Source organism: Mus pahari, chromosome 14, assembly GCF_900095145.1.
Source record: "Mus pahari chromosome 14, PAHARI_EIJ_v1.1, whole genome shotgun sequence".
Lineage (NCBI taxonomy): Eukaryota > Metazoa > Chordata > Mammalia > Rodentia > Muridae > Mus > Mus pahari.
This window is the reverse complement of record NC_034603.1, coordinates 19,361,064-19,377,532: the sequence shown is the minus strand read 5'-3', so window position 1 is coordinate 19,377,532 and position 16,469 is coordinate 19,361,064. Positions and strand designations below refer to the sequence as shown.

Genomic DNA, 16,469 nt, shown 5'->3' with positions numbered 1-16,469 from the left:
AGTATACATGAGTAACCCTAAAAATTCAACCAAGGAATTCCTATAAGCTGATAAACTACTTCAATGAAGTGGTTAGACAGAAAATTAACTAAAAAACAAAACAAAACAAAACAAAACAAAAAACAGTAGCCCTTCTATATACAAACAATAAAGAGGCTAAAGAAGAAATTACAGAAACAACACCTTTCACAACAGCTACAAATACTATGAAATATCTTGGTGTAATGCTAACCAAGCAAGTGAAGACCCATATGACAAGAGCTTTGAGTCTTTAAAGAAGGAAACTGAAGAACATATCAGAAGATGGAAGATCTCTCATGTTCATTGATTGGTAGGATTAACCACAGTAAAAAGGGCCATCATTTCAAAAGCAATCTACAGATTCAATGCAAGTCCTATCAAAATTCCAAAACATTTTTTATAAACTTTGAAAGAAAAATACTCAACTTCATATGGAAAGACAAAAACCCTAGGATAGCTAAAAGAATCCTGAACAATAAAAGAACTTCCAGAGGTATCACCATCCCTGATTTCAAGATACTACAGAATAACAGCTATAAAAACCACATGGTACTGGCATAAAAACAGACAGGTTGATCAATGGAATCTAATGAAAGACCAAGAAGTAAGTCAACAAAGCTAGGGTCATTTGACTTTTGACAATGACAAAATTTTATAATAGACAAAAGAAAACATCTTCAACAAATGGTGCTGGTCTTACTGGGTATCTGAATGCCCTGCACAAAACTAAAGTCCAAATAGATCACAGACCTCAACAAAAAACCAGATATACTAAACCTGATAGAAGTGAAAGTCAGAAATAGCCATGGATTCATTGCACAAGCGACAACTTCCTGAACAGCACGCCAATCACAAGGGCACTAAGATTAAAAACTGAGAGTTTATGAAACTGAAAACTTCTGTTTTTCAAAGGCAAAGGACACCGTCAAAAGGATAAAATATGGCCTACAGAATGGGAAAAGATCCTCACCAACCTCACATCTGACAGAGGACTAATATCCAAAATTTATAAAGAACTCAAGAAACTAGACATCAGCAAGACACATAATACAATTAAAAAATGGGTTACAGATCTAAACAGAGATTCTCAATAGAGGAATCTCAAATGGCTGAAAAGCACTTAAAGAAATTCTCAACATCTTTAACCATCAGGGAAATGTGATTAAAAATGACTCTGAGATTCCATCTTACACCCCTCAGAACAGCTAAGATTAAGAGTGTTAAGTGACTGCTCATGCTGGCAAGGATGTGAGGCAAGGCAAACACTCCTTCATTGCTGTTGGGAGTGCAAACTTGCACAGCCACTTTGGAAAGCAATGTGTTTTTGGTTTTTTTTTTTTTTTTTTCAGAAAATTGGACATCAATGTGCCTCAAGACCCAGCTATATCATTCCTGGCATATATCTAAAGAACTTTCAACTACATCACAAGGACACTTGCTCAATTAAATTTACAGTAGCTTTATTTGTAATAGCCTGACACTAGAAACAACCTAGATGTCCCTCAACCAAAGAATGGATAAAGAAAATGTATGTTTACACAATGGAGTATTATTCAGCTGTTAAAAAACAACATCATGAAATTTGCACAAAATGGATGGAAGTAGGAAAGATCATCCTGAGTAAGACAACCCAGACCCAGAAAGACAAACTACTTATAATATCTTATAAGTAGATATTAGCGATAAAGTAAAAGATAAGCATGCTACAATCCACGAACCCAAAGAAACTAAGGAACAAGGAGGGCTCAAGGTGGGGGGATGCACGAATCTCACTGAGGGTTAGATGGAGGGAGGGAACTGGATGGGTGGTGGGGATGGGGTTGGAACAGGAGGGATCAGGTGAGGGAAGGTTGGAGGGAGAGAGTACTGGGAGAGACAACTAGAATCAGGGAACATCTTTAGGATGGGCTAGCAACCCAATGCAATGGAAACTCCCAGGAATCTATGAGGGTGACCCTAGCGAAGACTCTTAGCAATGGGGGATATGGAGCCTGAACCAGCCATCTCTTGTAATCAGACAAGACTTCCAGCAGAGGGATTGGGACACCAATCCAGCTAAAAAAGCTTACAAAATATGCTGGGGTTAAAGTGGTGCAGAAATTGTGGGGAGGGACAACCAATCATTGGTCCAGCTTGAGATCCATGTCATGAGATGGCAGCCTACCCCTGACACTCTGACACTGCCTGCAGGGCCAAGAATCCAGAGCCTGGATAGGAGAACCAAACATACCTGGCCAAAAAAAAAAAAAAAAAAAAAAAAAAAAAAAAAAAAAGTCAACAGAATGATTCTCAATGTTATTCTGCTATACTCATTGACTAGTGCCTAGCCCAACTGTCATTAGAGAGCAACTGATAGAAACAGATGCAGAGAGTCACAGCTGAACATATCAGGCAGAGCTTGGGGGGAACCCTTTGGAAGCAGGGGATGAAGGACTATAGGAGCTAGAGGGGTCAAGAACACTACAAGAAAATCCACAGAATCAACTAACCTGGGCTCACAGGGACTCAGAGGCTGAACTGCCAACCAGGGAGCCTGCATGACCTAGGCCCTCTGTGTATATGTTATAGTTTTATAGCTTGGTGGTCATGTGGAACTCCTAACAGCGGGAACAGGAGCTATTTCTATTCTGTGCCTGCCTTGAGACCCTTTTCCTCCTATGGGTTTCGTCTTCTAGCCTTAATAGAGTGGAGGTGCCTAGCCTTAATGCAACTTGATATCCATGGGAAACCTCTCCCTTTTCTGAATAGGAACAGAGGAGGAGTGGATGGGGGGGGGGGATGGAGGAGACTGGGCATAGAGGTTTGAAGGGAAACTTCGTTCAGGAAGTATAAATTATCTTCTAAAACTAAGAGGAAAAATTTTACCGCACTGATTAATTCTATGGCTGATGCATCTATAATAACCATAGAAGAATGGCTGCCCACATGTCCTGTTATGGAGGTAAAATCAGTGCTGGTAAGATTGGGAACTATGAGCTCTAATGAGATTAAACAAAGTGCTACAAAATTACAATGTATAGGTCCAGAAGACCTAATTACAACCTTAGGTTTCTCATGTTCTGATTAATCTTTGGGGAATAGACATTCTACAACAAATTAATGCAGAGATCTATATTTACACCTATAATGGTACCCATTCTTCACAAGGGAAGTGGCAAATACAAAGTATGGGATATCAAAAAAGAAATTGGAAAAGACTTAGTAGGGATTATTGAACCAATATTGCCACAAGGACAAAATCATCAACATGGATTGGGTTATTCAGAGGCCACTGAAAAATACCACAATATAAAAACTGCACAGAAATCCAGGAGCTACTGGACATCCCAATAGCCCCCTTTAAAAGAAAAGGTTACAGGCTCTTCAGCAGTCAGTCTAAGAATAGCTGGAAAATGGGCACATAGAACCCTCTTTTTCTCCCTGGATTTCTCCTTGTTATGTAATTAAAAAGAAATGGAGATTGTTGATTGATTTGGGAAATATTAATGCCACCACGTGGTCCATGGGGACTTTACAGCCTGGTTCACTTACACCTACAGCTATTCTAAAAGATGGGCCTTTAACAGTTTTGAATTTAACAGACTGCTTTCATACTATACATATTCACCCTGATGATGAGGGGCTCCAGCATCTTCTATTTCCTTTCTCAATCCTAAAGTACCTCAGCTCTGATATGAAAGAACTGAATCACCTCAAGGCAGGTCACACTCCCTTACTCTGTGTTAATGCCACGTAGGAACGGTTTTAGAGCCTGTGATACAGGCCTTGCCTCAGCCTTATGTTATTTATTTTATGGATATTATTACCCTGTTAGCTATCTTCAAAAGAGGAAGAGCTACAGTCCATATATGACAAGACTCCAGATAGGCTATGTAAAAATGAGCTTATTACAGCCCATGAAAATGCACAAAGACCAGACTCTGCAGTATCTGGGGGCAACTAGTAACTGGAACAACTGTGAAACCACAATGAGATGTCCATTACACAAGGCAATTTAAAAACGCTTGCCACTTTCAGACATTATTAGGCAGTATTAATTGACTACATCCTGCCTTAGGAATGCCTAAGGTACACCTTAGGAATACCTAGTGTGTTGGACAGTCTTTACATATTATCTTAAGAGGCAAGAAAAGAACTATAGGCACTTCAATCCAGACTAAAATAGGCATTTGTGTATCCAGTGGGCACTTCCCTTCCTTTAAACTTACCGACTGTCCCCTCTGAACTGGCTTCTACAGTTATTTTAGCACAAAAGGATAAACCTTTGGAATGGATTTATTTAGACCATAAGGGCCATAAAACATTAGCTGCTTACTTTACCCTTGCTCAATTAGTAAATAAGGGGGGGGACCCAATGTCAACAATTACATTACCATTAGCCAGCAATCATTTTTAAGAGCATTACCAAACTCAATGTATTTTTACATCTCATTTGTAGATTTTTGTAGGATAAGAAATTATATTTCAGTGGGTAAGCTATGGAATTTTTCTTATATGAACTCAATCTATGATTAATAAATTGTCCAACATAATCCCATTCCAAAGGTATTTATGTAATGTATTGATGGCTCATCTAATGGTGTAGGATGGATTCCAGGCATGGATATTAACTAATCTTTTAATACTTCATTTTTTAGCCAAACAGGTATATATGGCTATTTTGATTCCTATATTATAGTTAATTAGAAAACCCTTAAATGTTATTTCAGATTCTGCTTATGTGGTGGGATTATTTCCAGCCATAAAAAAAGTGCTTTAATTTGCCTTCCTATCCTGAGATGTTCCCTTTAGCACAGAAACTACGCTGATGGGTTAAGACATACAAACGTCCTTTGCTCCTTACTTATGTCCTGTGGACACTCTAACCTCCCTGGCTTCCCGATTTCATTGCAAAAGAAAATAAGGAAGCTGATGTGGGCGCACTCCCCTCTCTGGAATGAAACCGTCCAGGCCAGCGGAACATAAGGTGGAGGGAACAAGAAGCAAAGGGCAGCCACGGAAGGGTGAGTGAACCAACAGGTGGGGAGCTAAGGCAATGAGTGCCATGTTAAAACAAACAAACAAACAAACAAACAAAAAACAAACCAAGAGGCTCAGTGGGGACCTTTGAACCCTCAAAGTACTAGTAACTAGCACTAGTAACGTAATTCCGCCCAAACACCCTGATCTCAACAAATACTGCCACCAGCTGTGAACCAAATGGCAAAGTCTGTGACAATACGGAGCGCAATCTCAAGCCACCGCTCTGTTCTTGTTTCTTCAATGTCTTACAAATACATCCGATGTAAGACTAGATCCTCAATTATTTTTTCATTGCTGTAGATGAACCAAAGTCTGTGTACTTGCTAAGCGATTGCTTGGCTGCTCAGCTACATCTGTAGCTCCAGGCATTCTGCTTGCATGGTGGAGACTTTGAGACTGTGAAACACTGGACAAGGATTCTGTAACAAGGGGGTTAGAGAATGAAGAAGGCATGAGCAGGTGTCTACGGAAGCAGAGGTTCCTCTTGTGGGAGAGGAGACTCCATGCCGGGAGTCAGACGGAGATAGACAGGAGAGGGGACCAGGGAATGAACTTCAGCTAACAATCCACTGCCCCTCTTCCCTTATGGACCCCACTGAAGCACCAAGGATGAGGCACTAGGGAGTTCTTCACGGAGCTTCATTTGATTCCACATTTTCTTCTCTTATGAGGTAGAGGAAGATGCCTAAGTCCACAATACTGCATGATCCTGAGGTTTACAGGGCAGACACAGGGAATCTCCACTTCTCTTCATTGGGGATCTTGGTGTAAATCACAGCTAGACCATGGCTGCTGGAGGATGGGGTCTCCTGGGACAAAGCCAGGAAGTAGGTGCGGAACTGACAATGGATAGCTGGGATTCCAGGGCTCCCACGTGGGAAACGGGGAATCCTCCTGCGACATCATTGGCAGCAGATTCCCTTGAAGCTGCTCAGAAGGACCGGTGATGCCATAATCCGAAGGCTGGTAACTGGGAGGCTGAGGGTACACGGGGGTCATGGGGTCACCAGCCCCATCATAGAGAGGACCTGAGAGGGAGAAGAAACAGAGTTCATAAGAACGTCACCCACACTTTCTCTGAATCACGTCTAGCAATGGTCTGTCCTGTGTGGCATGGTCTACCCCGAGCATGTCCAAATTCCATTCGCTTGGGGTGACAGAGGAACACAGACAAACAGAGAGGACACACATTTGTTTTGCTATGTGCAATGGAGGCCCGTGGNAATGGGGATTCCCACACTGTGTGTTCTGCTCTGNGCTCNTGAAGGACAGGTCAGCTGATGCTGCTCTCTAGAGAACCTGAAAACGGAACACAGAATAGACTAACCTGGGAACCAGCTTTCCTGGGGACTGGAGCCCAGGATCTTGTACAGGGCCTCTGCATAAGGAGAAAACAAGGGTTCAATCNCCGGCCTCTCATTACAGAGAGTCCTGTGCAGATCCTGCAGGTTCCGCAGTAGGTGGAAACAGCTTTTCCAGCTCTTCTTCAGGCCCCGATGATAGAGGCGCTGACAAAGAAACTTGGTCTTCTTGTGCATCTTCCTGCCTGTGTGGCCCACTTCCTGTTCAACTACTTCCCACTCATGCAGGAAGACCCTGATTTCAGAGTCAGTCCATGAGCTACGGGAATGACCTGCAAGGGACAGAGGGCTGTGATGAATGCCTTTGACACTATGCATGTGCACATCTGAACTCATGTTAGGGACCCTTTCTGCACACTGACAAGCCAGAAGTGGCCTTGTTCAGTTACCAAGGGATTAGGAGCAGTTGCTTGCAAGCCCAGGATTACTACCCGCCCTGCTCTTAACAGCGTGGAGCACACTCACTTACAGGTAAGTGTAGGTATATTCAGTTGTAGAAAATATATTACAGAATAGAAAGGGCTGTCACAGGACATGTGCTACCTAGGGACATTGCCCCTACCTAGACTCAAGGCTCCTCTCTCCCAGGGAAGCACTAACAGCCTCCAAGACCTAGGGACTGTGCAAGAAGGACAGAAACCTGGAATCACTGAGTTCAAATGTATTACTGATACAGCTGTTCACATCTGGAGTCTTGTATAAGTCTGTACATTTCAGGAAAGACAACTGTGATAGAAGATTTTGTTTTTTCTCGGAGTGGCCTCTGAATACCTGAGGGCTTTTGTTCTGCCTCCGTTTCACTCCTTCCCACATTCAATTCTTCAGTGCTTCCCAAACTTTCACCTTGGTTTGCTTCTTTCTGTTCAGAAAGGAAAAAACCATTTTCATGCAATGAGAATCTCTCTGTCACTTAGCTGTAAGCAGATACTGGAACCGGCCTCCTGCAGCCTTACAAAAGCAAGGGGTTCTTCCTTCCTGAGCTGCAGATGCTGGTTCATCTCACCTAAGCAAAAACCATGGTGCTGAAGTGTAACCAGGGGAAACATCCATGGATACTGGAGGAGCTCCCAAAGCCCCTCTCCTTTAAAGACCTCAGCCACTCCCTCCATTTCACTTTCTCCCCAAACTCATTTTTTGCTATCCTAGTGCTAGAAACCTGAATCAGCATCCTCATAGACTCCAGCTTTGATTCAAACACACTAAGATATCAGATGAAGTAGATGAACAAATAGGTCAAGAAAAATGTAACAAGGGTGCATGACATGTTTCTATAATCCCATCTCTTTTCTAAGAGGAGGAGGCGGTTCAGAAGTTCAGGGTCATTTTGGCTGTACAGTGGGGTGTGGCCTAGTCTTGGAGCACTGAGATGCTGCCTTATACAAAGGAAAAAACAGAAAGGCCAAGTACAAGGAGAGGACCAACTTCTGTATGTCTGCAAATTGCAGACATGGCTTCAAATTCAAGGTAGTTCATCATGTTTTGGCAAGTTGTCTTGCCTGTGAACACAGTCCACAATGCCTTCCGCGGCTTGCTTTGAGTACCAAATGATTTCCTATTCATAAGGAGAGGCGATGCATGCCCGAGGCATGCATTTAGCTATAAAATTTAGGAGAGCAATTGAAGGCAAATGTTCCAGTTATCCTCTACAAAACAGAAAAGTGGATCCCCCACCCCCAACGGCCTTCCAAATCACCTGCATTTTTCTTTCCAGAGCTTGGGTGGGCTCCACAGAGTCTTGAAACTGGGGTTTTCTGTGTCCTGGTGAGTGAAAGAGAGGCTGGAGTGTGGAGGGAGCGTTGTGTTCACTTCTCTGGACTTCTGCAAGTCTGACAGCCAAGTGGAGATCCAGTTGTTTATAAAGCTCTGGGATGTGACTGAGTCAGCCCCCGCCTACCTGGATGTGTAGGGTGGATCAGCAAAGGTTAACCGGGACCCTTTAATCCCGTCTCAGGAGGCGGAGCCAGGAGGGTGGCTCCGATTTTAGAGAATCTTAGGCTACATAACAAGTTTTAGGCTCAAATTCAAATATCAAACAATGTATAACAAGCTCAACTATTTAGTATTAATTACTTTTCTGTAGAGCAATAAAATTGTACAAAAAAATCTCTCCATATATGTCTATATATGTCTCTCTCTATATATTTACACACATATATTTATGTGTATTTAAGTATAAATATATTTTTAAAAGTAATGTATTAGAATGACTTACAGGCTGTGGTCCTGATCTGGCTGTGACAGCACGGTCCCAAATTCCTGGTGTGTCTTAGTTGACTGCTCTTCTTGTCTTCAGGAAACACTAGATTCCTGAAGAAGCAGGCTCTATTGCAGATGAAGGAATGGACTTGCTAGCGAAGCGACGATTTGTAGCCGAAGAGCAAATGCTTCCTTCTTCCATGTCCTGATATAGGATTCTAGCAGAAGGCGTGGCTCAGATTAAAGGTGTGGTCCCTCCATGCCTACAGATCCAGATGAAAAATCTGTGTCTTCCAGCCTTGGGATTAGAGGTGGGTCTACTGATTTAATATTAGAAAAAAATCAAGTAAGTTGTGTCCTCATTTTTGATGTTAGTTAATAGCAAATGTAGTTAAGTTGACAATCAAAGAGTTATCCATAGTTTAAATTTAATTTCTGAGACAGTATCTCTTCCCATAGTCATGACCATCCCAGAACTCACCACATAGAGTCCCCATACCTTTTTGTCTGTCTCTGCTTTGCCTAATCCTGTGCTGCAAATAAAGGCATGAGCCACTGTGCCCAGGTAATTTAATATTTGATATGTTTACTAAATATGTTCATATGACCTAAAGTCGTAAACATGAAACATATAGATGTTTTAACCCTTTATTTTGTACATAAAAATCATCTCTAAAATTGTAGCTAATCTATAGTAATTGGGGAAGGAGGCTCTGCAATATCATCACCAAAAGGCACAAAGAGAACCAGAAAGCAGTGGAGGAGATAAGGGAATAGCAGGAAGCCAAGGTCTGAGGAAAAGGCAGGAACGGCAGAGCAGTGGGGACTGCTATGATGAAGGTTATGCTGGCTTTGCCCACTCTGGGCCTGGCCATCTTTCATTTCATCTCAGTACTGCCACCAGCTTGAATGACCGTGTCCCCGGAACCTTCCCCTGCTGTACAGAAACACTCAGCTGCTATTCTAGCAGGTGTGGTGGAAGGTGTTGCTGCCAGATTCACATGAATACAAGGGAAAGCGGGGTACAGCATGGGTGACTTCTTTGAACAGTCCAAGGGTAGGGAAAACCCTCATTCCTCTTGTTCTTGGGTTTTCTTGGCTCGAGTTTGTTGAGAAAGACTCTCGTGGATCCCAGGCTATCTATCCTGCAACCTACTTTGGAGCCAAAAATGACCAACAGTTTTGCCCTTCCCCACTTCATCTACAAGTGGCTTTGATTACATCTAGCAGTCTTTCTTTCTCTTCTTCCTCCTCCTCTTCTTCTATTTATGAGTGCACTGGAGCTGTCTTCAGACACACACCAGAAGAGGGCATCAGAACCCATTATAGATGGTTGTGAGCCACCATGTTGTTGCTGGGATTTGAACTCAGAACCTCTGGAAGAGTAGTCGGTGCTCTTAACCACTGAGCCATTTCTCCAGCCCCCGCCTCCTCCTTCTTCTTTTTCTTCTTCTGTTATTATTATTATTAATTATAATTTATTATTTGAGACATGGTTGCAGTACCCTAGGCTCACCCGCAGCAACTTCCTTAGTAGCATAAACTGACCTTGAACTCCTCCCTGCCTTTGTCTTCTGAACTTGAAGCTTTAGGCCGACACAAGGCCCATCTACCCCCTTTTGTTTCATTCTTTTGTCTCCTTTTAAATAATCCTTTTCCCTTTGTACCTTTCTTCTTTTATTTCTCCTTTCTCCGTGGTGGACACCAGCTCTCAGCCATGTGGGCAATCACTCATTGGACATCTAACTTTTTTTTTCTTTTTTTCTTCTTTTTTTGTTTTTGTTTTTTTCTTTTTCTTTTTTGTTTTTCTTTTTTTATTGTTTTTTTCCCCCTTTGGACATCTAACTTTTCAATCAAGGGGTACTGAGAACATAGATCTGGTATATCCTTTATGTAACCTTCTCAACTGAGGCACCCAGTTGGCCAGAGTACTGCTGCTGTGAGATACAGAATAAGCATCTGTGGATCAGGAATTAGGAATTCCTTCTTCTCCTACTGATGCAACAGGTTGATTCCTTTATCTATTCACAGGTAAGGGACTAAGGTAAGGCCCTAACACATGAAAACACTTGTAAGGCTTTGTCTGTCTATTGATGTACTTCATTAGACAGCAGGAGGTTAAGTTGGAAACTGCGAAATACCCAAGAACTGAAGGAAGGACAGAGAACCCAGGATCAGGGAAGCTCACTGGTGCCAGGACTCCGAGTCAGATCTAAGCTAGAAAACTCCTCTATCCTACTTCTCATTCACAAGTCTTAGGGGCTCATGCCCAGATGTAGACAGCTGTGCTGATGACATACCTGAACCCAGTGGTCTAGGATGTCCGCCAAGTGTTACCTCTACAGGCCCAGAGCTGGGAAAGGCCCAGTGTAAAGGGAATCTGAGCCCCACATCAGGACAGGCTTCCTGGGTGGCTAGTGCCACAGGCAACCTTCATCTTTTCTAGAATCTGGGGCTTCCTAGCAATGTCTGATACTCTCGTGAAGACTGACTAAAGCTATGTGTGATGTGTCCTGCACCCAGAGGTCAGACAAGAGTGTGGGAGCCTCTGTCACCGGAGTTACAGAGGGTTGTGAGCCATCATACATGTACTGGAAATCTAACCAAGCTGCTCTGGAAGAATAGCAAGTCCTCTTAGCACTTGGTCTTCCCTGCTCTTCATGGTGATTCGTTTTGGAAAGAGTCTCAGTGTGTAGCTTGAGTTGGACTTGCTATGCAGACCAGGCAGGACTTGAACACACAGACCTACCTTTCTCTGTTTTTGCAGTACTGGGATTAAAGGTGTACACCACCACAGCACACCAGGAAGCTGTCCTTCACAAAACAAAAACAAACGTGAGCAGAGTAATCTTTATTCCTTTCAATAGTCCCTGTGTTCAGTCCTACCACTGAAAAACATGGAAGATGGTTCTTACATCAAGAAAAAGTTTAGGATAAATATCAACATTAAGAAATGCTCATTGTTCAATGAAACGCACCGCACATTTCTGAGAAGACTATCTTTTTGTTTCTACCAATTTTTAAATGTTTCACATTATTATAATTTTATATACGTATAATAATTAACACAGAGTTATCCAGGATATCCATCTATGTCAGTATTAACATCAATGTCACAATCGTGTTTCTTTAGAAGGAATGAAAATGCTCACGGAGCGCAGGGCTGCAGTCCCAGCACTTTGGGTCAGGAAGATCCTGATTCATATCCAAGCTTGGTTTGCCATGAAGAGCACAGAGAAAGGGGTGAGAGATTATCATACAGAAAGTCTACTGTGCTTTCAACTCCTTCTTACTCACTGGCAGAGATAAAAGTATCCCAGACAACCCACGACATTTTTTTATTATGCATTTCTAAGTATTAATATATTCTATGTTTTCACTTCATTGATTGTGTTTCCACTGCCAAGTTCCTACAGTGAGGGCCGTGCTTGACAACTCAAAGACACATATGGAACCAGGCAGAGTTTCATTTATCCATCACATATAATATTAAAACCTGCTTGAGCCACATTTTGTTTATTCCCCAGCCTTTTAAACCCTGATAATAGGGCTTGGTATTTAATTCTGCTCCAAGCCTTCAGGCTTCCTTTAGAGTGCACTGCTGAGCTGAGCAAACCTGATGACGTATTTAGGTGGAAAGTCAGTGAACCTGGGGACCCTGGAGCCTCTATTGAGGACTCTGTAGCACTGAATCTAACCTGTAATTCCTAAAATCAGAAGGACAACATTCCAGTCTTTCTCTCACTGCCCTTTCCCAATGAACAGGAGTGCAACACACCAAAGAATGACAACAGTTAGCCAGGACAGTCTGCATGTATAGACTGTCCGATGCCTTAAGATTTGGTCATATGTAAGGATTTCTTCTAAGCGATCAGTCAAGATCCACAAAACGGATGATGTGGCTTGAGGTTCTGCTCAGAAGCCTGTAAAGTGTTCAGCAGATTTCTCTGTGGGAGCAGACGACATAGCCTCCCACAGCAGTTTCTCCACAATATAGACCTGGGGAGGAGTCTGGAGCAGCTTCTGGAGAAGAGGCCGGGCAACCACTGCATTTCATATCAAAGGCCATTTACTCCTCCATGAGATGGGCAAGTTCTCAGGACCTCTCACATTGCGGTGCCTGGGTCATGCAAACCATTTGAAGCTTGGCACCAGCAAGAGAGGCTAGGAGAGGCTGTAGGTGAAAGTGCATCCCAGTTGCAGCAAGGGACCCCAGCAGTTCTGGAGATGCCAGTGAACCATGGGATGACCACAAAGAACAGCAGCTACAATGGAGTGGAGCAAGCGAGCGTCTAGAAGAGAAGCTGTTTGTACTAGGAAGGGCACAGCTGGAGTAGTGACCTAAGCCCTACAATTACAGAAGCACCCCCCCCCCCACACACACACACACTGAAGCTTTCCTCAGAAGCTCAGGCCCTACAGAAGCTCCATGGTATGAATTGTTTTACAAACTACCAATGCATTGACTATTGTCCGAGTTGTCCGAGGATGGGATTTTTGTGAGCCTGGATATAAGACTTGAACAATTTGTGTAAAGTAAGGATGCTGCTGCCGCTGCTGTTGCTTGGTAGTTCTGAGCATCTCTGGATAAACTGCCAAAGGAAAGGAATGAGTTCTGTGATAAAATTAACCAATGTGCAGAATCTCAGTATAGACTAAAGAACCACAATTAATTCTGTGATAAAACGGAATGGCTGGAGATGCGTGGAAATAGTTGAAAGGTTTCTAAGTGTTCCCTGGAAGAGAATCTTTTTGCTAGCAGCCACAGAGCCTGAGTTACGGAAAAAATCAAGCCAGAGCCCTCATTATAAGGTTGGCTGAGTGACAGTGAAAATTCATGTGTCAACCTGGGAGGGTGCCAGTGGTTAACATGTGAGCTAAAAGAATGGGATCCTGTACCTTGGGATGTGGATGTGTGGGAGAACCCCTACTGAAGCTGAGGACACTGAAGCATCAGCATAAGATGTACTCTACCCATGTACCCTTAAATCTTGCTGTCTTAGATGGGGTTTCTATTGCTGACCCAAAGCACCACGAAAAACAGCAAGTTGAGGAAAGGGCTTACTGGGCTACAATTTTATAACGCACTACCTTTTCTTTTCTTTTTTCTTTTCTTTTCTTTTCTTTCCTTTACTTTTCTTTTCTCTTCTTCTCTTCTCTTTTCCTTCCTTCTTTCCTTCTTTCCTTCCTTCCTTCCTTCCTTCCTTCCTTCCTTCCTTCCTTCCTTCCTTCCTTCCTTCCTTCCTTCCTTCCTTCTAGCAGAGGGATGAGGGAAAGAACCAGGGAGGTGAGGGACAGGGTTTTCAGAGTAGTGGAGCCCAAAGTGGAGAGATTGGGCAGGACTTACTGAAGTCCCAGAGGGTTGTGCACCACCATGCATGTTCATGATCTGAGGGTATCTTGCCCAGGTCCTCTGGATGAACCGCAAGTCCCCTTAACTGCCGGCTTATCTCTAGAGCTCACAGGATTTTTTTTAGATACAGAGTCCCACTGTGCGTGGGGCCCTATTTTATCAGGACCTTGTTGTGTTCGTCAAGATGAACTCTAATTCACAGAGACCTGCCTGCCTCTGCCTTCCAGGGACTAAGATTAAAGGTTGCAAAACCACACCGGGCCAGGTTTATATTTACATTTATTTGCCAAGCTTTATGGCGTGAATTGTGGGGCCCAGCTCACACTTATTCAGCATCGCTCCAACCTCCCTGCTTCCCACACATTTGACTGCAGACCGCTAGGATGGTCCTGTGGGACTTTCCTCATTACGCTTCACCTGGACAGCGGCAGGCAGTGCTTTGCACAGGATAGGCACTGTGCCTTCTGGAGTTTCTGCAACAACTGCTCCAGCAGAAGGAGCTTGTTCCTGAACTGTTGATTTCCGAGACCTGGGCTTTTCTACATCTCCTCCACCTCTGCTCATCACCTCCAGCTTCACTCTTTATCATCTCTTTCTTCCTCTTCATTCTTTGGCGTCACCTTCCCACCCATTCTGCTGTGTCCAACCTATTCTCTTTCAAATTCCTCCCTAAATCTAGGGGCAATGCCCAGATGTAGGGCCCTTTATCTACAAGGTCCTGGCTGGGTCCTCAACCACACTGCTCCACTTCCTGGTACCTGCAGCCCCGCCTCCTGCCACTGGAAGCTAACCCCTGTCCCACTGGCCAGGACTTCCACCCCTTTTTCTTCATATCCCCCTTTGCCGAGTAGTTGAGCACAGTCTGTGTCACCAGTTATTACAAATTAACTACAGTTTTACAGAGTGACATTTAAGAGTAAATTCAGAGTTAAAAAATTTCTTCATTTTTCCATCAAATGTTTACCTACGTGAAGGAGTTACTCAAATATGATGAAACCAGAAAGGCAGGTTAACACTTCTGTTTGTGGGTCTTTTATTATTATTATTAATTATTTGCTCTTTAAAATTGTTACAGTGTCTCTCTCAGAAGCCCAGAGTCTAATGCAATCCTGGTTAATACTCTTGCCCGACCCTCCTGAGACTTCTGTCTATTCTGTCTTGATCTACACCACACACAAAGGTAGGGTGCGTCTGATTCAATTCATATCCCACAGTTTTCTAAGGGGCCGGATCGCCACAGAATCTAAGACTTGGAGAAGCCAAAGAAGCAAAAGCACTCTGCTCTCCACACTCCAGGCTCTGCTGGACCCATCAGGACCCAGTGACTGCTAGATCCCTCATTCTTCGGAATGTTAAGAAGCCCAGGAGAGAACACGCCATTGAGTCGGAAAAGCCTATTCTTGTGTCTTTTTTGTGAGGGTGGTTGGATTTTCATTGTTTCTGAAACTATCTTACAAGTAACCCAGGCTCAGCTGGGATTTATTTTGTGAACCAGGCTGGCCTCTACCTCCCAGTGTGATTCTTACAACTCCGCTCCCATAGTGCTTAGGCCTCAGGCCCGAGCCACACTGCTGGGTGCTGAAGAACTCCCAGAGGCAATGAACTGTATCTCTCACGGGATTCTCCCTTCTCCAATAATATGACCTCATTTTCTCCTCAAATGCAACATCGGTGGAGGTGCTGATTCTATATGTGCATTTTACAGTAAAGGAAACTGAACCATGCTGTAGCCGACAATTGTAAGGACCCCTAGCTGTGATACTGAGAGAAAGCCGCCTGATGCTCAGGTCCGGCATCTTGGTTCTTATTGATTTGTTTGCTGCTTGTTTTGTTTGGTGGTGACTTGTGAGTGCAGGCTTAGCTGTCAAGGCAGTCTGGAGCATCATGGGTAGTCCTGGCTGGTCAGAAATACCCAAGGATCCCCATGACTGCCACTTCTGAGAGCTGGAACTCCAGAGGTGAGACACGAGGGTCTCAGATATGGGTTACTCTGGCTTTGCAAATCATCATGTGCTACAATGGCCTCAAATATGGTCTGTCTGCCTCCACCTTACTTTCTGAGTGACAAGGGAGTCTCTACGTACATTCTTTTGCTAGTGTCTCCTTTTGACATAAACTCTCAGTCTGCAGCCCAGGCTAGCCTTGGTTGAGCTCCTTCTAAGGCTAGAAATATGGGTTTGTGTCGGCTGACTCTGAGCACATATCTGGTTTTTATTTATTCATGTCTTTTGAGACGGGGTGTGAAGCGACCCAGGCTGACCTCAGGCTTACTATGATTCCAAGGATGACCTTGAACTTCCTGGGCTCCAGTTTCACAGAGGAAGTGCTGGGATGACGGGCATTCAACGCCCTGCTCAGCTTTTCATCGAGTTCCCTTCCATCCCTTACTTCCATCTCTCCTTAATTCTTGTACCACACAGCATTTCTTTACTCTTAATTAATTGTGATCTCTCAGAGGCCAGAATGTTCTAGGGTTCACAGGGAATCAATGCTGGCCTTGAACTTCTGCTGACGCC

General features: G+C 43.6%; 1 protein-coding gene across 1 annotated transcript; it reads right to left on the bottom strand.

Moving 5' to 3' along the window:
* Window positions 1-5,793: 5,793 nt before the first annotated feature.
* LOC110331226 lies at window positions 5,794-14,517 on the bottom strand. The gene is made up of 3 exons (XM_021211674.1): window positions 14,364-14,517; window positions 6,371-6,676; window positions 5,794-6,071 (listed from the first exon to the last, which is right to left on the bottom strand). The coding sequence occupies exons 1-3, from the start codon at window positions 14,515-14,517 to the stop codon at window positions 5,794-5,796; spliced, it is 738 nt and encodes a 245-aa protein (XP_021067333.1).
* Window positions 14,518-16,469: the final 1,952 nt, after the last annotated feature.